The sequence below is a fragment of the Hippopotamus amphibius genome, chromosome 5 (assembly GCF_030028045.1).
Source record: "Hippopotamus amphibius kiboko isolate mHipAmp2 chromosome 5, mHipAmp2.hap2, whole genome shotgun sequence".
Lineage (NCBI taxonomy): Eukaryota > Metazoa > Chordata > Mammalia > Artiodactyla > Hippopotamidae > Hippopotamus > Hippopotamus amphibius.
In genome coordinates, this window is record NC_080190.1 from 50330825 (window position 1) to 50358414 (window position 27590).

Sequence of the window (27590 nt, forward strand, 5' to 3'; positions counted from 1 at the left end):
TGAGGCAGAAGAACGAATAAGTGAGTTGGAAGATAGAATGGAAGAAATAAACGCCACAGAGCAGGAAAAAGATAAAAAAATAAAAAGACTAGAAGACAGCCTCAGAGACCTCAGTGATAACCTTAAACGTACCAACATTCGAATTATAGGCATACCAGAAGAAGAAGAAAACAAGAAAGGGTCTGTGAAAATATTTGAAGAGGTTCTAGTGGAAAACTTCCCCAACATGGGAAAGGAAATAATTCACCAAGTCCAAGAAGCACAGAGAGTCCCATACAGAATAAACCCAAGGAGAAATACACCAAGACACATATTAATCAAACTAACGACAATTCAACACAAAGAAAAAATATTAAAAGCAGCAAGGGAAAAGCAACAAACAACATATAAGGGAAAACCCATAAGGATAACAGCTGACCTTTCTACAGAAACTCTGCAGGCCAGAAGGGAATGGCAGGATATACTGAAAGTCCTGAAAGAGAGAAACCTACAGCCAAGAATACTTTACCCAGCAAGAATCTCATTCAGATTTGAGGGAGAAATCAAAAGCTTTCCAGACAAGCAAAAGTTAAGAGAATTCAGCACCACCAAACCAGCCTTACAACAAGTGCTAAAGGAACTTCTCTAAGTAGGACACACAAGAAAAGGAAAACACCTACAAATACAAACCCAAAACAATTAAGAAAATGGTAATTGGAACACACATGTCAATAATCACTTTAAATGTAAATGGATTAAATGCTCCAACCAAAAGACACAGACTGGCTGAATGGATACAAAAACAAGACCCTTCTATATGCTGCCTACAAGAAACCCACTTCAGACCAAGGGATACGTATAGACTGAAAGTGAAGGGATGGAAAAAGATATTCCATGCAAATGGAAGTCAAAAGAAAGCTGGAGTAGCAATACTCATATCAGACAAATTAAACTTGAAAGTAAAGACTATTAAAAGAGACAAGGAAGGGCACTACATAATGATCAAGGGATCCATCCAAGAAGAACATATCACAATGGTAAATATCTATGCCCCCAATATAGGAGCACCTCAATACATAAGGCAAATGCTAACAGCTATAAAAGGGGACATCGACAGTAACACAATTATAGTGGGAGACTTGAACACCCCACTTACATCAATGGACAGATCATCCAAACAGAAAATAAATAAAGACACACAAGCTTTAAATGACACATTAGACCATCTCGACTTAATTGATATTTATAGGACATTCCATCCAAAAACAACAGACTACACTTTCTTCTCAAGTGCACACGGAACATTTTCCAGGATAGATCACATCTTGGGTCACAAATCAAACCTCAGCAAATTCAAGACAATTGAAATCATATCAAGCATCTTCTCAGACCACAACGCCATGAGACTAGATATCAATTACAGGAAAAAAACTGCAAAAAATACAAACACATGGAGGCTAAACAATTCACTCTTAAACAACCAAGGAATCACTACAGAAATCAAAGAGGAAATCAAAAAGTATCTAGAAACAAATGACAACGAAAACACAACAACCCAAAACCTATGGGACGCAGCAAAAGCAGTTCTAAGAGGGAAGTTTATAGCAATACAGTCCTACCTTAAGAAACAAGAAAAATATCGAATAAACAACCTAACCTTACACCTCAAACAACTAGAGAAAGAAGAACAAAGAAACCCCAAAGTGAGCAGAAGGAAAGAAATCGTAAAGATCAGAGCAGAAATAAATGAAAAAGAAAGGAAAGAAACCATAAGAAAAATAAATAAAACTAAAAGCTGGTTCTTTGAGAAGATTAACAAAATTGATAAACCATTAGCCAGACTCATCAAGAAAAAAAGGGAGAAGATGCAAATCAACAGAATTAGAAATGAAAAAGGAGAAGTCACAACGGACACCTCAGAAATACAAAACATCATGAGAGACTACTACAAGCAACTATATGCCAATCAATTGGATAACCTGGAAGAAATGGATACATTCTTAGAAAAATACAATCTTCCAAGACTGAACCAGGAAGAAATAGAAACCATGAACAGACCAATCACAAGTACAGAAATTGAGGCAGTGATTAAAAATCTCCCAACACACAAAAGCCCAGGACCAGATGGATTCACAGGCGAATTCTATCAAACATTTCGAGAAGAGTTAACACCTATCCTTCTCAAACTCTTCCAAAATATTGCAGAAGGCGGAGCACTCCCAAACTCATTCTATGAGGCTACCATCACCCTGATACCAAAACCAGGCAAAGATGTCACAAAAAAAGAAAACTACAGACCAATATCACTGATGAATATAGATGCAAAAATCCTCAACAAAATACTAGCTAACAGACTGCAACAGCACATTAAAAAAATCATACACCACGATCAAGTGGGGTTTATCCCTGGGATGCAAGGATTCTTCAATATACGCAAATCAATCAACGTGATACATCATATCAACAAATTGAAGGATAAAAACCATATGATCATTTCAATAGATGCAGAAAAAGCTTTTGACAAAGTTCAACATCCATTTATGATAAAAGCTCTCCAGAAAATGGGCATAGAAGGAAATTACCTCAACATCATAAAAGCCATATATGACAAACCAAAAGCCAACATTGTTCTCAATGGAGAAAAACTGGAAGAATTCCCTCTAAGAACAGGAACAAGACAAGGGTGTCCACTCTCACCACTGTTATTCAACATAGTTTTGGAAGTGTTAGCCACAGCAATCAGAGAAGAAAAAGAAATCAAAGGAATCCAAATTGGAAAAGAAGAAGTAAAATTATCACTCTTTGCAGATGACATGATACTATATATAGAAAACCCTAAAGACTCTACCAGAAAACTGCTAGCACTCATTGATGAGTTTAGTAAAGTAGCAGGATACAAAATTAATGCACAGAAATCTCTTGCATTCCTATACACTAACAACGGAAGAGCAGAAAGAGAAATTAAGGAAACTCTCCCATTCACCATTGCAACCAAAAGAATCAAATACCTAGGAATAAACCTGCCTAAGGAGGCAAAAGATCTGTATGCAGAAAACTTTAAGACATTGATGAAAGAAATCAAAGATGACATAAACAGATGGAGGGATATACCATGTTCCTGGATTGGAAGAATCAACATCGTGAAAATGACTGTACTACCCAAAGCAATTTACAGATTTAATGCAATCCCGATCAGATTACCAATGGCATTTTTCACAGAACTAGAGCAAGAAATCTTACGATTTGTATGGAAACGCAAAAGACCCCGAATAGCCAAAGCAATCTTGAGAAGGAAAAACAGAGTTGGTGGAATCAGGCTTCCTGACTTCAAACTATACTACAAGGCCATAGTGATCAAGACAGTATGGTACTGGCACAAAAATAGAAAGGAAGATCAATGGAACAGAATAGAGAACTCAGAAGTAAGCCCAAACACATATGGGCACCTTATCTTTGACAAAGGAGGCACGAGTATACCATGGAAAAAAGACAGCCTCTTCAATAAGTGGTGCTGGGAAAATTGGACAGCAACATGTAAAAGAATGAAATTAGAACACTTCCTAACACCATACACAAAAATAAACTCCAAATGGATTAAAGACCTACATATAAGGCCAGATACTATCAAACTCCTAGAGGAAAACATAGGCAGAACACTCTTTGACATACATCAAAGCAACATCCTTTTTGACCCACCTCCTAGAATCATGGAAATAAAATCAAGAATAAACAAATGGGACCTCATGAAACTTAAAAGCTTTTGCACAGCAAAAGAAACCATAAACAAGACTAAAAGGCAACCCTCAGAATGGGAAAAAATAATTGCCTATGAAACAACGGACAAAGGATTAACCTCCAAAATATACAAGCAGCTCATGCAGCTTCATACCAAAAAAGCAAATAACCCAATCCACAAATGGGCAGAAGACCTAAATAGACATTTCTCCAAAGAAGACATACAGATGGCCAACACACACATGAAAAGATGCTCAACATCACTCATCATCAGAGAAATGCAAGTCAAAGCCACAATGAGGTATCACCTCACACCAATCAGAATGGCCATCATCACAAAGTCTGGAAACAACAAATGTTGGAGAGGGTGTGGAGAAAAGGGAACTCTCCTGCACTGTTGGTGGGACTGTAAGTTGGTACAGCCACTATGGAAAACAATTTGGAGGTTCCTTCAAAAACTACAAATAGAACTACCATATGATCCAGTAATCCCACTCCTGGGCATATACCCAAAGAAAACCATAATCCCAAAAGAAACTTGTACCATAATGTTTATTGCAGCACTCTTTACAATAGCCAGGACATGGAAGCAACCGAAATGCCCATCAACAAATGAATGGATACAGAAGATGTGGCATATATATACAATGGAATATTACTCAGCTATAAAAAGGGATGAGATGGAGCTATATGTAATGAGGTGGATAGAACTACAATCTGTCATACAGAGTGAAGTAAGTCAGAAAGAGAAAGACAAATATTGTATGCTAACTCACATATACGGAATCTAAAAATGGTACTGATGAACTCAGTGACAAGAACAGGGAAGCAGATACAGGGAATGGACTGGAGAACTCGAGGTATGGGAGGGGGCGGGGGGTGAAGGGGAAACTGAGAAGAAGCGGGAGAGTAGTACAGACATATATATACTACCAACTGTAAAATAGTCAGTGGGAAGTTGTTGTATAACAAAGGGAGTCCAACTCGAGGATGGAAGATGCCTTAGAGGACTGGGGCAGGGAGGGTGGGGGGGAAGCGAGGGGGGGGCGTCAAGGAAGGGAGGGAATATGGGGATATGTGTATAAAAACAGTTGATTGAACCTGGTGTACCCCCCAAAAAAATAAAATAAAATAAAATAAAATAAAAAAATAAAAAAAAAAAAACCAATAAATGCAATACACATTAATAAACAAAGGGAAAAAAAAAACAAATGATCACCTCAACTGATACAGAAAAAACATTTGACAATATTCAATACCCTTTCATGATTAAAAAAAAAAGTGCTTGTCCTGCTGCCCTCTTCACCTTCTCCAGACCTGCACTGTGGGTTGGCTGGCCTAGAAGGACATCATCCATCCCAGGTAGCAGGATCTGGCAAATACCAGAAAAGGTCTGCATGATTAATCACAACTGCAGCTGCCACTTATTGAGCTCCACTGTAGAGTGTGTGTGTATGCTGTGTGTGGGGCATGTGTGTGTGTGTGTGTGTGTGTGTCATGCATGCTGTGGGGGGCGGGGATGGTGTATGTGTATGCTTCATAGAGATTATATATTCTATAGTTTGGAAATCACTTTATATATTTTGAGGTTTATATAATATATATCTTCTATTTTGTGAAAAATGTTACTTAATCGTACTAGTTATATTGATTAACTAATGCTTGTGAAGAGCAAAGCACAGCATCTGGCACACAAGTGCTCAGTAAACAGCAGCTGTGATCACTGTGCCTGACACCATTATCATCTCCAGCCCTCACCTCACAACAGCACTCAATGTGCCCACTCTTATTATCCCTGCATTCGAATCGGGAAATCACTCAGTAAGATAAAGTAAAAGGCCCTAGCAACATGGCCGCTAAGGTGTAGAGCACATAGGCCTGAGTCCAAGGTCTACAGCCTTTGTCTTCCTTCTGGAGACCAGGGCCCACTGTGCATACACAGGGCTGAGCCAAGTCAATTGCCTGAGGGGATGCCAATTGTCAGTGGTGGCCAGGGATGAGCACTCGGTCCCCCATGCCCAGACCACTGCCCTGCCCTTTACCCCACAGACTTTCTCAGGAGAGGCTGGGTTTTCACTTCCTCTTTTCTAATCATGAGGGAAGGTCAAGGGTGATGTATTTTTTTTAATGAGCAAAAAATTGCTCTATTTATGAAATCTGATTCTTGTACATTTAAAAATTACTCACTGTGAAACCAGGATGACATTTGACACAGGAGTTTATCTGTAAAGAATCAGGGCTAGTGCCATCTACAAGTTAGAGCCCAAACCTTAAACTGCAGCCTATAGTGTCAGAACATTTAGCAAATCATCAGTATTATTGTGGGAGCATCCAGAAAAAGCAGGACAAATACACACACACACACAGAGGCTTTGGAGGTAGACCTGAGTTCAAAGTCTTGCTCCATTATTTACTAAATGTTAACCTTCAGCCATGTTACTTATCTTTCCGCAGCCTCGATTTCTTTACTCGTAAAATTCTAGAATTTGAAAGGGAATTAAATGAAAATAAGTTATTGGTGCTCAGTCTGCAGAGACATTCAACAAACGACTATTGCTTTTCATCACCTAATACCACTTACTGAATGTCTTCTGATGCTGACAAGTGCTTCTCTGCCTCTAAGAGCTGGTAGGATAAGTTGAAAAAGGTTCAATGTTGAGATCCTAAGTTAAGCTCCATGCTGGTCAAGACAAAGGCCTCCTCAGAGAACCCCCTGCCCCTGGAATAGAGAGATCAGGAGACCTCAGAAAGAGAATTTTCCCAAGACAAGCAAGAAGAGAAGGGCCTGGAATCCAACTAAGGCCTGCTGCAAAGGGCAGCTGCAGCCTCACTGAGGCATTCCTGTGTCTGCAGAAAGGCAGGATGGCCAGAATAAGGATGGCTGCGTGGAGTCTGCAAAAAGGAGAGTCTTGGAGCAAGATTCACAATTAAAAATCATCTACCACACAAAAAAACAAGGAACCTTAGGTTTAAAGTACAAATTTTTTTTTTTAAAAAGCTCCTTACTGTTTATAGGAAAAACACCTAAAGCATGAGGACACAGAAAGCTTAAAGAATAAAAAAATTCTCGAGGGAGGGAGGGAATACAGGGATATGTGTATAAAAACAGATGACTGAACTTGGTGGATGCCCCCCCAAAAAAATAAAAATAAAAAAATTCAGACACATGCTAACCAAAAGAACACCTGTGTAGCCTTATTATTGTTAGATAAAATTGTTAGGTTCTAATGGAGATTAAGAAGTTCATCATATAATGATAAAAACTTTGATACCTCCAGATGATGGAAAAATTATAAATGTGTGTGATTCTAATAGCCTCAGATATATGTGAGGCAAAAATTAAAAGATATTGACAAACCTACCGTTATATTAAAAAATATTTAACATATCTTGGTAACTGATATGCCAACAATCTTAAAATTTGAACAACTGACAAATTTTATCTAGAAGACATAAATAGAGCATTGAACCTAACAATTGGAAAATGTGCATTGTTTTTAAGCACACTTGGAATATTTATGAAAATTTACCACATTAGGAACACAAAGTCAAGCTCAACTAATTTCAAAGGATTATCATCATACATTCCACTTTCTTTCAAGATGACAAAGTTAGAAGTCAATAACAGAAAGATGATCAAAAATACTCTGTAACTTTGGAAATTTATAATTCAAATAAGATTCAAGAGTAAAACTGTAAGTCATAAAGGAAATTAGAAAATATTTAACACTAAGTTATACCGAAAATTTGACATAAAACTTGTGTGATAGAACTAAAGTAATAGTTACAAGGAAATTAAGAGGACTTAAAATTGGTCTCCTAACAATTAAATTAAAAAAAAGAATACTAGAGTAAGTCCAAAGGAAGTAGAAGAAAATAATAACAAAAAAAGAAATAGAGAATCTATGTATAAGAAAGGAAAAGCTGAAATTTGGTTCACAGACACTTTAATAATTTAACCTCTGCCAAGAACACTGGGGTGCTGGGGTGCTGCAGGCAAAAGACAAAGAATACACAAATGATAGCGTTAGCATGCATCCACAACTAAGAGTTCGCATGCCACAACTAAGGAGCTAATGTGCTACAACTAAGGAGCTGGTCAACAGCTACTAAGGAGCCTGCGAGCCACAACTAAGACTCGGCACAGCCAAATAAATAAATAAATAAAATAATAATAATGGTAAAATTTAAAAAAAAGATAGTGTTAGTAATGAAAAGTTACAAGGATACTGTAAACAGCCTTACGCCAGTAAGTTAAAACTTAGATGAAATGAGAAAAATAAACTTGAAAAATAACTTACTATGAATCATTCAAGAATAAATTGAAATTTATTCTCACAAAAATAAATCTTCGCAGAGGTGACATCAGCACCATGGTGGTGTGAAAATCTCCCTTTGTCTCTCCCCTTCAGTCTACAGCTAGTAAAACATTTATAACTCCAGAAAGCTTCCTCTGCCCAACACACCAGGATGCTGGAGAAATTCATACATCTGTACATCTGAAGGTGGGTGAAATGGGATACATAGAGGCAGAACCAGGGACTAGCAGAGGCAGGGCTGGGATCCTGGCTCCAGGCCACAGCCCACAGCCCCAGCGAACCTGGTAGCAGCAACAGAGGTGGTACATAGGACCTAGACCTCCCAGCCACAATGGCACTCATAGCCACAGGCAGCTGGACAGCAGCAGTGGCAGGACCCATACCCTGGTCCCTCCAGCCAAAGTAGCACCCGCAACTTCAGCCTCCCCCTGCTCCCACCAATGACAGCAGCACACATGAACCCTACAACCCTGGAAGCAGTGAATGTACCCATGATCCTGGCTCCTCCCCTTCCCCACTGTGGCAGCAGTGCCCATGACCCAGGTGACCCCAGACACGGCAGATGTGCCTGCCATTCCAGTGTCCCAGGCAGAAATGCCAGTGACAGCAGCAACACTGGCAGCAGCAAGGCACCAGCAGTCCTGCAGGCACAAGTAGTGGCAATAAGGGTACCAGGGACATCTCTGGCAGAGGTGCTGGAGGGTGGAAAGTGCTGGTTCTCAAATGCAGCCAAAGGCCGCTCAAGAAAAACCAAAAACTTGGGCTATAGCACCACCTACTGAAACACAAAAAGAAAGGCCTTTAATTAGGAACTTCCTGAACTGTTAAAATCAAAGAAGAATCAAAGCTTTACCTAAACAAGAAAGGCGTTTGCTCCTTCAAATGCACTAGCAGAGGAACAACTCATCAAGCACCATGAAAAACCATGATAACACAGTATCACAAAAAGAAAACAACAATCCTCTAGAAACTAAACAAAGTCACAGAAGATTGTGATCTAATTGATAGAGAATTCAAAATAGCTATCATGAAGAAATTCAATTAGCTACAAGAAAACTTAGAAAGGCGGTTCAATAAGCTAAAGAGTAAAATTGATAAACAGAAGGAATATTTTACCAACGAGATTTAAACTCTAAAAAAGAGCCAAACAGAAATTCTGGAGCTGGAGAAGTCAATAAATGGGATGAAGAATGGATTAGAAAGCAATGGAAATAGAGTAGACCACATGGAAGAGAGAATTAGAAACCTCAAAGTTAGAAATCTGGAAATGATTCAGATAGAAGAGAGAGAAATTGGATTTTTTAATGAAGAAACTCTACAAGAACTATCCAACTTGATTAGAAAAGGCAACGTAAGGGTAATGGGTATCCCAGAAGGAGAAGAGAGGTTATTTAAAGAAACAATAGATGAGAACTTTCCAAACCTGGGAAGAAACTGGATATACATGTCCACAAAACTAATAGAACACCCAGTTATCTCAATACAAAAAGATCTTCTCCAAGACACAATATATTAAAACTGTAAAAAGCCAATGATAAAGAATTTTAAAGACAATCAGGAAAAAAATTATAAGAAAAGACATTGACCTACAAGTTACCTCCACTAGGCTATCAGCAGATTTCTCAGCAGAAACTCTATAGGCCAGGAGAGAGTGGAATGACATACTCAAAATGTTGAAAGATAAAAACTCTCAACCAAGAATACTCTACCCAGCAAAGTTATCCTTCAGATATGAAGAAGAAATAAATCTTTCCCAGACAAACAAAAGCTGAGGGAGTTCATCACTACTAGACCTGCCTTAAAAGAAACGTTGAAAGGAGTTCTTCTACCTGAAACAAAAAGGCAAAAGTACAAAAAATTCTGAGTAGCTAATAAATAGACAGAACAGAAAATTGCAACTCTTTATCAGAATAAACAATTCTGGGACTTTCTACATGGTGCAGTGGTTAAGAATCTGCCTGCCAATGCAGGGGACATGGGTTCGAGCCCTGCTCCGGGAAAATCCCGCATGCCGCACAGCAACTAAGCCCATGCGCCACAACAATTGAGCCTGTGCTCTAGAGCCCGTGAGCCACAATTATTGAGCCCATGTGCCGCAACTACTGAAGCCCATGCGCCTAGAGCCTGTGCTCTGCAGCAAGAGAAGCCACAGCAATGAGGAGCCCACACACCACAATGAAGAGTAGCCCCCGCTTATTGCAACTAGAGAAAGCCCATGTGTAGCAATGAAGACCCAATGCAGCCAATAAACAAATAAAAATAAATAAATAAATAAATTTATAAAAGAAAAGAATAAACAATTCTGATAAACAATTACTGCATAAAGGTTAAAGGGGGGGAAGCATTAAAAATAATTATAGCTACTTCAATTTGGTAATAAACTCACAACCTAAAAAGGGATAATTGTGGCAACAAACATAAAAGGGGAAGAAAATGACAAAATCTGTATATGCAAATGAAGATGAAACACTTTCAACAGAAAAAGAACTATGTAATCTGTGAGACAGTTTATACAAACCTCATGGTAACCACACAATGAAAATCCAGAGCAGAGAAATGAAACATAAAAAAGAGGAAACTTAGAAAAATATCATATACAACCACCAAGTTAAGATGACAGAAAATCAAGGGAGGAGAAACAATGAAATATAGAGCAACCAGAAAACAAAAGATAAAATGGCAGTCCTAAGTCTTCATATATCAATAATCACTCTAAATATAAATGGACTGAATTCACCAATCAAAAGACACAGAGTGGCTGGATGGATTAAAAAACAACACCCAACTATACGCTGTCTCCAGGAGACTCATCTCACCTTTAAAGACAAATATAGGCTCAAAGTGAAGATATGGAAAATAATACTTTAAGCAAATGGCAGCCAAAAAAAAAAAATAGGTGTAGCCATATTCATATCAGACAAAACAGACTTCAAGCCGAAAAAGATAACAAGAGAAAAAGATGGACATTATATAAAGGGGATACTCCATCTAGCAGTCATAACAATTATTTATACATTTGCACCTAACATAGGAGCACCAAAATACATAAAGCAATTTAAACAAACCTAAAGGGAGAAATTGACAGCAACACAATAATAGTAGGAGAGTTTAGTACCCCACTTACATCAATGAACAGATTACTCAGACAGAAATTTAGCAGAGAAACATGGGCCTTAAGCAAAACATTAGAGCAGATGGGTTTAAGCAAATACAGAATATTCCATCCAAAATCAGCAGACTACACATTCTTTTCAAGTGCACAAAGAAATTCTCAAGGATAGACCATATGTTGGGACACAGATCTCAATAAATTTAAGAAGAATGAAATCATATCAAGCATCATTTCCAACCATACCTGTATGAAACTAGAAATCAATTATAAGAAGAAAGCTGGAAAAATCATAAATATGTGGTATCAAAATCTATGTGATGCAGCAAAAGCAGTTCTAAGAGGGAAGTTTATAGCAACACAATGCTACCTCAAGAAATAAGAAAAATCTCAAAAAACAATCTAAACTTACACCTAAAGGAACTAGAGAAAGAAGAACAAGCAAAGTCCAAAGTCAGCAGAAGGAAAGAAATAATAAAAACCGTAGTGGAAATAAATGAAATAGAGACTAAAAAGACAACAGAATGAAACTAAGACCTGGTTTGTTGAAAAGATACACAAAATTGACAAACTTTTAGCTAGCTCAGTGAGATAAAAAGAGAGAAGCCTCAAATAAATAAAACCAGAAACAAAAAAAGAAGTTACAACAGATATCACAGAAATACAAAGGATTATAAGAGAGTACTCTGAACATATACACCAACAAATTGGACAACCTACAAGAAATGGATAAAATCTTAGAATCATACAACTTTCCAAGATTGATTCATGAAGAAACAGAAAATCTAAACAGACTGATCATTAGTAAGAAGATTGAAACAGTAATCAAAAATATCCCTAGAAAACAAAAGTCTGAGACCAGACAAATTCAAAGAAGAATCTCAAACTCTTTCAAAAACCTGAAGACAAGGTAATGCTTCCTAACAACTTTATGAAGCCAGCACTACCCCGATACCAAAATCAGACAAGAACAACACAAAAAAAGAAAATTATAGGCCAACATCTCTAATGAACATAGATGCAAAAATTCTCAACAAAATATTAGTGAACCAAATACAATAATACATTAAAAGGATCATACACCATGATCAAGTGGGATTTATTCTAAGGATGCTAGAGTGAGTCAACATCTGCAAATCAATCAACATGATACACCACAGAAACAAAATAAAGGATACAAATCATATCTCAATAGATGCATGAAAAGCATTTGACAAGATTCAATATCCATTTATGATAAAACTCTGAATAAAATGAACATAGGCCATAAATGACATACATGTCAAACCCAGCTAACATCATACTGAACAGTGAAAAACGAAGCTTTTTCTCTTAGATTAGGGACAAGAAAAGGATGCCCACTCTCACTACTCTTATTTAACATAGTATTGGAAGAATTAACAATGTTAAAACGTCCATATTACCTGAAGCAATCTACAGATTCAATGCAATCCCTATCAAAATCCCAACATTTTTCACAAAAATAGGATTTAAAAGTCCTAAAATTTGTATAGAACCATAGAAGGCCTTAAATAGCTAAAGCAATTCTGAGAAAAAAGAACAAAGCTGGAGGTGTCACATGCTCTAATTTCAAAGTATACTACAAAGCTATAGTAATCAAAACATATACAAATTACGTGGACAACTCAACAACAACAACAACAACAAATTTTCTTAAACGGACAGAGATGTAAGTAGACATTCCAAAAATGACATGCAGATGGTCAACAGGCACATGAAAAGATGTTCAACATTACTAATTATTAGAGAAATGCAAAGGAAAACTACAAGATAACACCTCATACCGTTTACAACGGCTATTATACAAAAGACAGGCAAGAATAAGTATTGGTGAGGGTGCAGAGAAAATGAACCCTCATACACTGTTGGTGGGAATGTAAATAAACAGTATGGAGATTCCACAAAAAATTAAGAATAGAACTACCATATGATCCAACTATTCCACTTCTGGGTATTTATCCAAAGATTATGAAAACACTAATTCAAAAAGATACATGCACCCCTATGTTCATTGTGACATTATTTATAACAGCCAAGATATGGAAACAATATAAGTACACCTTAACAGATGAATGGATAAGAAGATGTGATACACACACACACACACACACACATACACACAAACACATACACACAATGGAATACTACTCAGCCATAAAAAAATGTGAAATCTTGCCACTTGCAAAAATATGAATGGACCTTGAGGATATTATGCTAAGTGAAATGTCAGATGGAGAAAGACAAATACAGTATGATTTCACTCACACATGGAATATAAAAAATACAAAATAAATAAATAGAACAAAATAAAAATAAACACATAGATACAGAGAACAGATTAGCAGTTACTAGAGGGGAAGGAGGGGTGGGGGAGGGCAAAATGGGTAAGGAGGAACAATTGTATGGTGATGAATGAAAACAAGATTTTTGGTGGTGAGCACATTATGGTATATACAGAAGTTGAATTATGATGTGTACATGTGAAACTGATATAGTTATAAATCAATGTTACCTCAATTTAAAAAATGTGCAAAGACTCTAACAGACATTTGTCCAAAGAAGATACACAAATAACCAATAAGCACAGGAAAAGCTTCTCAATATCATTAGCCCTCAAGGAAATGCAAATCAAAACCAAAATAAGATACCACATCACCCTCACCAAGAGGGCTAGAATCAAAAAAAGACAGTTAATAACAAGTGTTGGCAAGAAGGTACTCATATTGAAACCCTTACACACTGCCAGTGAGAATGTAAAATGGTGCAGTCACTTTGGATAATGATTTGGTAGTTCCTCAAAATGTTAAACATAGAGTTACCATATGATTTAGCAATTTCACTCCTAGGTATCTAGCCAAGAGATGAGTAAACATGTATCTTCACAAAAACTTGTACATGAATGTTCACAGCAGCACTATTCATAATAGTTCAAAAGTGAGAACAACTTAAATGTCCTTCAGCTGATAAATGCATAAGTAAATTGTGGTATACACATTGGACAACTATTTGTCAATAAAAAGAATGAAGTACTGATACGTACTACAACATGGATGAACCTTGAAAACATTATGCTAGAGAATCCAGAAACAAACAAACAAAAAAACACATACTGTATGATTGTATTTATATGATATATCTAGAATAGGCAAGTCCCTAAAGACAGAAGGTAAATTAGTGGTTGCCTGGGACTGGAGGTAGGGGCAGGGGAAATGGTAAATAATGGCTAATGGGTATGGAGTTTCTTTTGGTGTGATAAAAATGTTCTAATCGATTGTGGTAATGATTGTATAATTTTGTGAATATACAAAAAAATTTACTTGTACATTTTAAATGGTGAATTTTACAGTGCGTGAATTATGTCAAAGATGTTTTTTTAAAAAATTAAAAAAAGAATCTTCTCACAAGAAAACATCAGGCTCCTGAGATTTTACTGGCAAGTTCTATCACACAGCTAAGGAATAGAAATAGTAATCTTTCCACAAACTCTTTCAGAGAGTAGAAGAGGGAACACTGCCCAATTTATGAGGCTAGCATAAATTTGATGGTAAAAATAGTCAAGGAAGGAGTGTGAAAGGCTGAACTTTCTCAAGAACAAAAATTCTCTTTAAAAATTAGCAAATCAAATCTAGCAATAATTATATCATGAGCAAATTGTGAAGGAATGCAAGGTTAGGAAACATCTATCAGATTAACCAGTGAACAAGAACAATCATGATTATTGCGGAAGTTGGAGAATTGACATCCATCCCCCTCACCACCAAACCCAACACGAATGTCTGGCCAACGAGGGGCTGTCTTTGGATAAACAAGTGCAATGTCTTTCAGAAGAGTGTCTTGTGGTGTTAAAGGCCAGATGACCTGGAGAGGTGGCAGGCAGGATAGTTTACCGCAATATTAATTTGTGTTTTGTCATTGCTGCTTCAGAGGAATGAAAAAAGATGCCAACTGTTTTGTTGCTTTGTTCTTTCATTTCCACCCCTCTCACTCCTAGGGGGTGGGCGGTTTTTTGTGCTCCTTGGCTTTAGTGGAATTCTGTGTTACAGAAATGAAAGTAAAAGTTGTTTATCAAAGTCTGAGGTCCTTGAGGAGATTAGCCTGCAGAAAAGAAATTGTCCTTGTCAGGGGAAATGGAAGTAGCAAGAAAGAACAGGAAGGATGCTGTGGTTTGTGTTTCACCAGTCAAGAACCTTACCCACACCCTGGCAGTGCCTTGGCAGCAGGGAGTTAAGACCCAGGAACACAAAGACTGCCTGGCACACCAGGGAGGCTGGGTCCAGGCATCAAGGCTCCCAGAAGCAGAAAAGATGCCAAAGAAGAAAGTAAGCTTATGGGCAGCAGAGCTCTGCCCTCAGTTGCCAAAATCGGGTAAACTTCCCTGGTTCTCCTGTGACCCAACTCTGCATTGAGTCAGATTGGTTTTCTGCCAGCTCTCGTTGGGGGTGGGGGTGGGGGTTTGAAGACAAAGTTAACTTGATTTAAAGAAAAGAAAGTCCTGTTGTCACCAGCAAAGCCCACTGGGGTCCCCAGGAAAAATAAGATGGAATCTAGGTGCTAAGATAAGGTCTAACCTCGTCTTTTGTCCTTAGTCTAGATTCACATGCTCAGAGGGTTCTGCACACAGAGGCCCTGCACCAGGTACTTCAGACGGGAGGTCCTACTGCAAAACCGCGCACCAGACACTGCAGCCGTGGATCGTGTGAAGAAGTACTGCGCACGGTACTTAATTCAAGATGGCGGTGGCGGAGGGGGCAGCAGGCCGTGTGCAGAGTTGCTGCACCCGGCACTGCAATCTCCGCCCCCCTCCCTCTCCCCGCAAGATCCCTAAACAGCAGCCCCACCCTTAGCCTGTCAGGAGAGCAAGAGAGCCCCCGCCTCTCCATTCTCTGATAAAAGAAGAAAGCTTTCCTTTCCTTCTGAATCCAACTCGGCCTCATTCTATTGGCTCAAACATCACCCACCTCATTCTGTTGGCTCAGACCTCACCCTGCAGGAGGACCATTGCTGGGGCCATACTCAGGAGGATAAGTAACAATGTGACGTTTCCACACACCCACTTTGTACTACGCATGCGCAGGATGTTTTGTGTAGGTCGCGGGAAACAGGGCTACACTGGCGACAGATTGCAGAAGCAGGCAGCAAAGCTCTACCTCTCCTCCAGGTCTGGCCACTGCTTGAAGTTTCCCTGCGGGTCGCTGCCAGCTTCTCCCCTCTGAGTGTCCACAGCTGGCTCCTGCCTGGCCCTCGGGGAGTCCTTCAGGTCCCTGCGGAGGTGGAGGGTGCCTCGGGCCATACTGTCCAGAAAGCTGAGGATCTGGAGGCAGCTCTGTATCTTGGGTGGGAGTGGGCTGGCAGAGGAAAAGGCCGCACTCAGCAAATCAGCAAATGGCCTGGCCTTTGTGTCCTCCCAGGAGTGCAGAGGGGCTCCCTCTTCCTCCAGGGCCCCAAAACAGCCCAGCAAGCAGAGGTCCTCGGCCAACTTCTCGAAGAGCCCGGTCCTCCTGAAGAAGTCACCGTTGACAGGGTCCAGGTGCAGCGCCGCAGACACAGCACACAGGGTGTGCAGGACCAGATCCAAGGTCTGGCTGGGGGACACAGTCCCCCACGTCTGCAGTGGGGGCTCCTGGAGGGACCCCTCCAGGTCAGAGAGCAGAGACAGCAGCCCGTTGAACCCACTGGAGACTCTGAAAGCAGCACGGCCTTTGGGGGTCTCCAGGATCCGGAGCAGGGACTGAAAAAAACAAGATAAAAGTGAGTGAGGTCTTTAACAGATCTGTAATGCTGAGCTTCTGCCCGTTCCTGCCAAAGCATTCCCTCTCCCGCGCTCCACACGATAGGAACAGTGAGCTACCTACCCAAGGGCGACTGAAACATTGGGAGGTCAGTACCTATCGTTCCTCTTTTTTTTTTTTCTTTTGAACTTTTGAGATGTAATTGACATACAATAACCTACCGTTGCTCTTAATTTTAGTTTGGGGTCGCGCCTCAGCGTCTTCACTCAAATGGCTGCTCTTAAAGCCTACGCTGCTTTATAGGGTTGATTTACTATCCTGTAACTGAAATGCATCTCTCTCCATAAAGCTTTCTCTGACCCCTGAGCTTGTACTCATCCCAGGCTGAGTGCTCACACCTCTAAATCCCCAAGCAAAACTTTCACCACACTGTATATTGAAGCTACTTGAAAATTATCTCAGCCCTCCTCTAGACTCAAGCGCCATGAAATCAGGCTTACTCACTGCTGTGGAACATGGCACCTACTTAATAAATACTTGTTAAACTCAGGGAATGAACCATTTCCTATATTGCAAAAGAAGACTCAGTGAAATCTATATAAAGCAGCTTATTACTATTAACCTCCCTCTCTGTGCAAGCACGGGTACTTCTCATAAAAGAAAGATAGTCAAACAACTCTACTTAAAAGCTGGTGTGAAAATATGAGGGAATTAAGGTGGAGAAGAGAAATCCTTGATGGAAGGAAACATATAGGTGTAGCATGTAACATAGACCATGTATGGAGTTTAGGCTATTACAACACACATAGTAGAATCTACCTTCTCCAGATTGTTGAGATTTTCACTGAACAGCCAAAAATTTTAATTCCTTCTTAAATCAAACCTTTACTAAGCACTTCCAGTATACCATTCATTGAGCCCAGTGCATGATATACACTAGGTATTCGATAAATGTTTTAGAAGGAAAAAAGGATGACATTTAAGAAGCTCTCATTCTGTGCTAAAGTTTCACACCTAAAAGTGAAGAATGCATGGATGATTTTAGATATATACCAAAAGCCTCTAGATTTCAGTATTTAGTTATTTACTATCCATCAGAATTGCATGGGACTCCATCGAAGACCCAGGCTTCTTTGGCATGTTTCCCACAGAATAGCCCATCCCCGTAGTTTTGCTAGTAGGCTCTGGAGGAAGATTTGAATTGTTTTGTCCTTTCAGATGTTTAGTGTTCTAATGACACAGGAAGGGGACTGTCTAAGCAGGCACAACTTGAAGTTAATTTCAGAATGCTTGAAACCAGGTTCAAAGAGAAAAAATAAAAAAGAAAGTCCCAATTTGGGAGGGAGGGGTGATGCTGTGTCTTAAATGCATGGTTTAGGGTAACAGTCTATAGCATAATGCAAGAAAGTCCATTGACAAAGAGAAAACTGGTGGGTTAGAAAAAAGGAGGGAAGGGACTAGGTTTTTAAATTCTCATAAAGTCAAATAGGAACTCAGTAAAGTTACAGATAAAATGAAATCTGAAGTCATGCACTTTGGGGGGCAAAGGTAACTTTCCAGCTTTATCTCTAAAATGCTGGAACCTTAACCTAACACTACTGTTTATCTGAAACAATAGGGGTTTGGGTGTACCCCGAACACCCAAATTTTGTTATCTAATATTATATTCTGCTACATGAAGCCTGAGCTGCTTGGCAGGCAGTCAACCAATGCTCCGGGCAGGAAAGCACAAGGTGAGCCAGGACTAAGTAAATGTACACAGGCAAGGACTCCTTCAAGGATGGAGAGAAATGATGACCAAGGAGCTGCTTAAAGTGTTCCCACTGCCCCATCAATGACATTTCGAGAAATTAAAAACAAAGATTGTAGAAACCAAGAGAATCTATAAAAGGCCAAAGCCCACGATGATGTTCAAAACGGACAAATTATCATATAGAGTGAGGCAGAAAGATTCATCCTTACCAATATGGGTCAATTGATCTTTTCCCATTTATAGGAAAAGAAAATGCATGACTTGTGGTGGTTAGATCAATGATTACCCACTGCAGCTCAGGGAGGGACTGTGGGGAAATTGAATTGTCGTTTTGTTCTTTAAAAGAAACTCAGCATCAGGGCCACCCACTAATGGGGGATCAAATGAGAGTGGGATAGACTTCAGGGAAATGGACTTTCCAGACTGCCTGAAAGATAGTGGCAAAAATGAAACATCAAGGACTAGGCAGTGACAACTGCTTTCTCCTCCTGGGTGAGGATGTGACCTAACTACTTCTGAATTTGGCTCAAAACCCAGGAAAGTTTGACATTTGTAGACAGGTCCTTAAAGAGAAGATTGTATACAGACTATTACAGCAGATTCTCCAGAATAATGATGTTTGGTGAATGAAAAAGCTTATGGTTTAGTAACATAGAACTTTCGAGGCTAGGCAAGGCCTTTCTCTGTATAGACTGCATCGCTGCAGCTGCCTTCCCCAAACCCAACCCCCACCTCTGGGGCCAGTCCTCTGTTCCTGCCTTGTGTGAGCAACTTGCTCCGGACAGAATATTATTTCTTTGCCCGAGTTGGAAATACACTCAAACCTTGAAGAGGATGTGGTGGTGGTAGTCTCCTCCTGCCACTGATAACCCACACGGAAGGCTGAACATTCACATGTGGTACAGCATGCATTGCATTGTCTGTCTCAACCTGTCTCAGTGTGACTCGTGCCATGAAAAATAAATCACCAAGACATCAGGAAATCTTAAGCTGTTAAACTGTTAAACTGTTTAAATTTATGTGAGTGCTTTCAATGGCTCCTAAAACCACTGTGAGGTTGTTCAAGGCAAATGAAATGAATGGAGCTCTTCTGTTTATCACATGACATGTGACAAAACAAACATCGAAAAGAAAGAATGATAAAAAATAAAACTAATCAGATTATAAGCAATTGTCTGAGTGCTGGATGACCACTAAAACCCCCCTCTTCCCTTAAGAAACCATTTTCCAGTTGTCCAATTTGACACTAAATATTGCTCAAAAGTTCTCCATCATTCAAAGAATGTTGAGAGCAGGTATTTAAAAAGAGAGCAACCCAATAACCGTCCTCCTTATGATCTGTGTCTCTCAGAGGGTCTATCCCCTGTAATTCCTAGATGGCTCTTTTCTCCTCCTGTTGGGTTGGGGGCCGGTGGGGGGGAAGAAATCGCTGTCTTTAATTGTTGCTTTGTTTGATTTATTAAATTCTGAGTCATTATCTAAAATGGGGGTAATCTCATTAGAACTCAGACTGCTCTGTTATTTCTTGGGATGGGGTTAATTTCATATTTGCAGAGTCATAAAGTAAAGAGTCCAAAATCCAATTACAAAGGCTTAATTTCATAGCAACTAAAGAGAAACATTTCTATCATAAAGGAAAATAAATACTGCGCTACTTCGGGAAACGATTTGTCAGGAACTGGGGGCCTGGGAGGAGGGTCTCCATTACTGTCATTCAACTTTGCATGATAATGCATCACCTAGGCTTTCGAGTCTGCAGAACGGAGTAAATTTAATCAGCTGAAGTCAAAGTAATCAGGCTAGGGTTGACACATTTCAAGAAAGGTCAGTGTTAAGCACATTTTCTCCTCCTTAACTCAGTTACCATGTCATCGTCTCTGAGTTAGTATTCCTCAAGCTTGAATCTATAAAATGAATGTCTGCTGCAAAGCGCTAACTACATTAGGACTAACAGGATTTATTTCACATTCTATTATTTGTTATTCCTCATAATTTTCCATGTGTCATGCTGGAAGACCGGTGAGGTAATGCGATTAAGCTCAGAGTTGAACAGCTAAATGTATATTAGCAAAATCAATCTGAATTTGTGCATAACCCAATCATGGTCCCACTGGCCGTGGAGAGAAAATTCATTTGCTTACATTATTCTTTAACTCGGTTATCATTTGCCAGAATTAGGTGGTGAAGTCACATGTGCTTCTATATTGGTATGGAATCACCACTGGATTTTGGAAGCAATTGTCTTAAGTCACATGTTTCTGGAGGAATTTTCTCCTCCAGAGTAGATGGCTGATTCTCAGGGAATGGAAGTGAGGGTGACACCATAATGTGAACACACTTCAGAGATGGCAAACCTTTATTGGGTCATGGGGTGGAGAGTCCTGGCTTTGAGCTCCCCACCCGCCATCACTTTCACCTCATCCTACGTCTGACCCACTTTGCAGGCATAGCATAGTGCTTTGGGCAGAGTCCACTCTCAACTACCAAAAAGGACAATTCTAGCCAAAAAGAACGAATTTTACATCTTTGTCTCCCAGGGGGTTCCCAAAATGATTTAGAACAAAGGCAGATCTCACATCAGATTCCAGCAAACGTTGGCTAGTTGTTCACACGACTCAGTGGTGGGCAAGGCTGGAATGGGCTCTGGGGCCCAGTCTTTCCCCACCACCCACAGGAGCTGCAACGTGTTATCACCCTAGTCCTGGAAGAGAAATGGCATCTCCAGGCACCCTCCCAACTGCCCAGCAGTGACTTGGTACCCAGGGAGAAGACAGCACATTGACTGCAGGGTATGGTTCTGTTAAATAACCTTACACAGTGTTCATCCCTGACATGCTCTCTTGATAGTGTGATTCGGAAATGATATTGAATCTGTAAAACACCATAATGGCTTTACATTGCTAATTCTAGAAATTCAGTTCCATTACCCAAGAGCTAACCCTCCAATAAGGTGCTTTTGGGCTACAGAGTAGACAAGATGAGCTTTCCAGGAGCAAAGCAGAGAGCTTTTCTATAATTGACATAAAAACACTTGTACTCTCCAAAACTTTCCTCTCCATGAATCTGTTTGACTTCCAATAGGAAAATGTCAGAAATAGATAGGGGTTCCAATTATTCATTCACCCAATAGAAAACCAAAGTCCTAACCGCCTTGTTCTCTGCCTTCCCTGTTCCTTATTGGAATAAGGCTCATGCTAATAAAGTTGAACACAGACATATGGGAAAAAAATGTAACAAACATCAAGGTGAAAAGGAAAAATCACCAGATTTTTAAATCACTATTCTTAGATTCAAACTCAACCTCACCATTCAGTATTAGAATCTCTCAGGACCTATCTCTGCACAATATTAAGATTGGACCACATGAAGCTAAGGTGTATCCCAGCTGTAAACTGTCATTAATTCTTGATATCTCTCTCCCTTACTCTCCTCTTTACATGCTCCCCTCAATCCTGTTACTTCACAGAATCATGGTACTCCAGTGTCTTTCAAAAGACCTTTAACTTTCCTTTTTTGTTTTATTACCTTCACTGATTTTTTTGACCCTGTGATTAAATCACTGTGTGAGTTCTTGCCATCTGTGAAATACATAGTAACTCTGGTCATAATGTCACTTTTGGATGAACTTCTCACAACACACTGGCCACGCTGGGCTCTATAGGCTTAGGTCACGAGACGACATGAATACAGCTACGTCAGTGCCTGACATTGGCTCTCCCGAGAAATACAGTAGGTAAAATAAACTGAACACCATGTCTAACTGTTAAAATGGTTCTGTACAGAGATAGCCATGGCTAAATAAGGTTGAGGGTTTAATTTTGGAAGCTGAGCAACTTCATATTGTATAAAATTCACCGGTGACCCAGTGTGGCATGACAATGAAACATGAGTGTGTATTGCATAGGGGGTTCTTTTGCACATAGACGCAACAAGTCCCAAAGTCAGCTCCCTGGGGGGATATTTGCATTTACATCCGCTCTTCTCTTAAGCAGCATAAACGAAAAGAAGGGGATGTTTTCTTTTAGGGCATAAGCCTGCAAAGGCAAAAGAAATGGAAAAGCAGGAACAGCAACACAATTGTGTGAGCGGTAAGGCTGATGACGTTTATTATCATCTTTAACTGTTTTAAGATAATTTGATGATTATTAACAATATTACAGAAACAAAAATACGAGGGTGGGTCAGAAATTATCCACACTCCGATTATATTGAAACTTCTGTTGGCCGCACTGTCTTATCAGCATGTTCCACTCAAGGCTACACTCTCCCCCATCACTGCTGTGCAGGGGTGAACGTGTTACGTCAGTTCATTTGTAAGTGCGGTTCGAGCAAAGATGGATGCCCCACTTGTGATTTGCACGAAAGAAGAGCAGCGTGCAGTGAGTTGTTCTTTGTGGTCTGAGGGTGTACCTGGTGCTGTTATTTATCAAAGACTTTGTGGACATGAATGGATAGGGAAGTTCAAGGAATGTGGCACAAGTGTTAGCCATCAAGAAGCAGCTGGATTCACCTCTGATGGAGAAGTGAAGACAGCGGTGCATTCGTGGCTCGTGGTTCAGCCTAAAACATTTTTTAATGAGGGAATATGAAAGCTTGTTGACAGATGGACAAAATGTATTGAAAAGCAAGGAGATTACGTTGAAAAACGATATATTTGTCTTTTATAAAAGTTATTTAAATTCTACAGCCAGAATGCGGATAATTTTTGACTCACCCTTGTATATGCGTCTCTTTGTTATCCAAAGAGAAAAAACTTCTCCATTTGTAACCGCTGTTCTTGTGCCTTTGACTGCCTTTTGCTTCCTCTTCCCAGTTCAGACGTTCCCTCCTCTGTGAGCCCTCCTCAAACATGTAAGGCAGCATTTGTCTCTCCTACTTCTCTTTTCCCATGGCAGCCTGCCTTCAACGTCTGGGCCATAACCATGCTGCATTGCCATGATTGCTTACTTAATAATAACCCTCATCTATGAGCTACCAGTTGGCAAGGGCTGAATCTCATTCAGCTGTGTGTCCTGGGCACTCTGCATCAGGCCTGGTAACTGTCAGATGCTCACTAAATGCTGGACAAGTAAACAAGGCAGCTGCTTGGCCACTACCGATTCATGTTCCACTTCCATAGTTTACAGTGTGGCTGGGAAGTAGCTGCCCAACAAAGGACTACAATTCCTGGCGTGTCTTGCATCCACGTGAGTCCTGCCCAAAGTTCTGTCCAAAAAAAATTGGACAGAAGTTAACGTGCACCAGTTCTAGGCCTGAAAAATAACACATGCCAGGGACTTCCTTGGTGGTGCAGTGGTTAGGACTCTGAGCTCTCAATGCAGGGGCCCCAGGTTCAATCCCTGGTCAGGGAGCTAGATCCCACACACATGCTGCAACTAAGGAGACCTGAAGCTGCAACTAAGGAGCCTGCCTGCCACAACTAAGACGCAGCACAACTTAATAAATAAAATATTTTTTTAAAAAACGAACGTGCCATTTTCTATGCTCTCCTTTCCTTTGTCTGCTGGCTGCATTAGATGCCCAGGTGACTGCTGTCCCTGAATGATACTCCTCCCAATCACTGATTGGACCATATGTAAGAAAGAAACCTCTAATGTGCCAGGCTATTGAGGAGGTGGGATATATTTGTTATAGCAGCTAGCACTATTCTACCTGTATGATACAGTGACCAGCTGAGTCAATGCATGCATGGGCAAATGCTGATCACCTGCTGCATGTCCATGGGAAAGCCCATCACAAAGGAGGACTTGACATCACCTTCAGGAGATCCAGTTTCAGCTGCAGTTCCCCTTGAGTAGATGAGCACAAAGCTCCCACAATGATGCTCATGTACTCCTCAGCGTTGATGACTGAGAGCTGCTCCAAGATGCTGAGTGAGGCTCCCCGGTAGCACTCGTCGTCCAGGAAGATCTTGATGAAGGGCACCATGCCATGGTCTTTCAGGACAACTGGGGACCAGACAGACAATATGGGGCTAGAGCAATGCAGGCCTTGGCACCTTAGCTTCAATTATAAGGAAAGCTTTTCCTTACAATTTCCAACTTGATTTGGCTACATATGTATGTGTTTCTTCCACCCATTAGAAACTTTTTTTTTCGAAATCCACACCCATTATTAAAATAGAAGAGGAAGAAAGAAACTATGGAGCTGAGAATTAAAAATAAAAACTGCTTTATTCTCCAGTGAGAATTCTGTTTTTGAAAAAAAAAATCCCCCCTTTTCTGTTTTTAGAAACAGAAAGTAATACAAGTAATACAAACTTTAACTGGATGTCCCTCTGATGTTTATTTCCACGTTATTCCCTAATCCAGGGCTAATGGCAATTCTCTCTTATCTCTGCCTAAAGTCTTATAGAAAGCAAATCAGAATTTAAGTTAAGAATGTATTCAATTTGTAGGCAGTTACTTGGGCAGTGGGGGGAAGAGAAGTATTTAAGAAATTTGGCTAATAGTATGTTTTTGTTTGAAAGTAATCCTAAGAATTTCCTCCCCAGGATTGATCTCTGGAGTAGTCACATGTAGAATAAGAACTAGGAAGTAACTGGATCATTCAAATGGCATGGTATGGATCTGAGCTGGTCAACTCCATAAGGCAGGATTTCCTCATTTATGGGCCAGGTACCCCTTACAGGGAAATCACCTTGGAGGCCTGTTTAAGAGTAGATGACTGGGCTCTACCTTGACTTAATGATTAGATCTCTGGGAGGGAGCCTAGGGATGTGCACCTCCCTATTAACCAGAATCTCCAGGGAATCTTTTATAGTCTAACATTAGAAATGCTCTACCATAATGAAATAATCATTCACATTCGGTATAGTTGACCTATGAGGGCCTCAGATAAAGATGCACCCAAATCACCAAATCCACTGAAGTCACTTTGTTGATGCATCTGCCTCATGGTATAATATACATTCACATATATTTTATGCACATATTTTTTAAGCATGGGAGCCATGATCTTAGGAAGCTAATTTTTTTTTTTAATGGATGAAGCTACTAAATCCATCATGGGCTGGAAGCACATCAAATTATGTCTTAAAAATTATGAGCCTTCTTTGCTTGTATTTTACAATTTGAATCTTTTTAAAAAAGCATCTGTAGTCAATGCAGCAGAATATTAATAGATTTTATTTTGAGGGAGATGGGGTTTCTGTGGTCTCATAAATTTAAGATAACTCTTTGATTCCCATCCTTATTTAGCAACCTAAACAGTAAAAAGTGTCAACTGATGTGTCTACCAATTTACTGATGATCAATGAACATCAACCAGCGAATGGACAAAAGCCACAGCGACAGTATTGGTTATGCCTTGGATATAGCCTTTGGATAGTGATATAAATCACCAGGAAATAGTTAATGTTTTCCCAAGCAGTGACAAGGTGAATTTGGTACCATCCTTACCTGCATTCCGAATCGACCCTTTCAGAAGTGTGACTACAGTTCTCAGCATCACACAAGTCAGTTCTCTTTCTGTATCCTGAGCTCCAGGATTGGACTCTTTGTTTCCTGCCATATTTAAGGAGCAATGAAAAAAAAAATTTTTTTAAGTAGATGTGTTATCGCCCCAAATCTCCAATTCCATTGGTTTTATCCTCTTAAAGAAAGATGAATATCACGTTTCCATTATAGAGTGTGCATCCCAATTCGTAAGGTGTGACCCTACACCCCCTACATCAGAGGTTCTCCAACTTGAGTGCATCAAAATCCCCTGGAAGGCTTGTTGTAAAAGTCCAGGGTATGTATGTGGGGCATGGTTAGGCAGGGAGAGAGCCCAGGCTAGTGCCCCTGAGACGGGCGAGGGGGTGCTGCCAAGGAGCCATGGGTGTACAGCCCAGCAGGGCCTGCAGAAGTGTGGCCAAGGTTTAGAGAGGCAAGCTGGGCCAACAAGGCCCTGGTGACTGACCTCTGCTCCAAGCAGGAGACCACTGGACCTGACAGCACCATGTGAGCCATGTGGCCATATCCCAGCTCACCCCAGACACGTCCTCCACACCCTGCCGCCCCAGAGCTCCAGGCCTCTCTGAGCCTCCTTTCGCCTTTGCATGACTGAAGTCCTGTCCTTCTGCTGTCTCCCCATCTACACCCTCAGACAGTATCCAGTGCAGGAGGTCTCTGCAAACGAAGAACTCATCAGGCCTAAGTTATTCCCATGAGTCGGCCTAAAGTTATATCCATCCCTCCCACCTCTTCATGGGGAAGATCAGGCAAGTTACAGAAAATAGGGAGGCTGCCTGCTCTGTGAAGACACGTACCCCAAGGGTACCCTCTCCGACCCTCACGGCGCCAAGGTGACACAGGCACACTCCCTTTCTCTATGTTGATGGGTGGTGGGGCTCGCACACAGACAAGGCGCAGTGAACCCTGACCCCCGCCCGTTCCCCACTTCCCCTCCGGACGCTCCTGGGAGGCACCTGACTTCCTCAGGATCTTGGCCTGCTTCCGCAGCTGGGCCAGCAGCAGGCCCAGGAGCCCCGAGTCCCGGAAGATGTCAGTGAAGAGCGGGTCCCCGCCGGCGATCCTGAGGACACTCTTTAGGGCCACAAGGGTACAGAGCGACTCGGGGCTCTCCTTGATCAGGCACTGCACCTTCCGCAGGATCTCGTGGGGCACGTAACGCAGCTCAAACACCAGAACCTCCAGCAGCTGAAAGAAGTGCATCTGCACCAGCGTCGGCTTCAGGGGCACAATCTCCACAAACTGTGAGATGGGCTGCAGGGTCCACTCCAGCAGGAAGAAGTTGCGGGTGTTCCAGGCCCACGTGGTCCTGATGGACGACAGGACTTTGGTGCAGAGGATGGGGTCGCTGGCTTTGTGGAAAACATTCTGCAGGACTTGGAAGGCCTGAAGATTCTTCACGGTCACCCCTGAAGATGCAAAAAGGAATCACACTGCAAGACAATTCTCCTGCCTATGCCCAGAAACACATGCCTGCATTATCATGAGGAA

The 27590-nt window shown here is 40.6% G+C and overlaps 1 protein-coding gene across 1 annotated transcript in view; it reads right to left on the reverse strand.

The window, feature by feature from the left end:
• Nucleotides 1–27590, reverse strand: part of WDFY4 (WDFY family member 4) — a 255486-nt gene that overhangs the window by 207229 nt on the left and 20667 nt on the right. Inside the window, exons 8-11 of the mRNA XM_057734870.1 lie at nt 27056–27508; nt 26046–26150; nt 24403–24593; nt 16311–16891 (exon numbers count right to left, since the gene is read on the reverse strand). Coding sequence (XP_057590853.1) covers nt 16311–16891; nt 24403–24593; nt 26046–26150; nt 27056–27508 — 1330 coding nt within the window. The remainder of the gene's footprint in view (nt 1–16310; nt 16892–24402; nt 24594–26045; nt 26151–27055; nt 27509–27590) is intronic.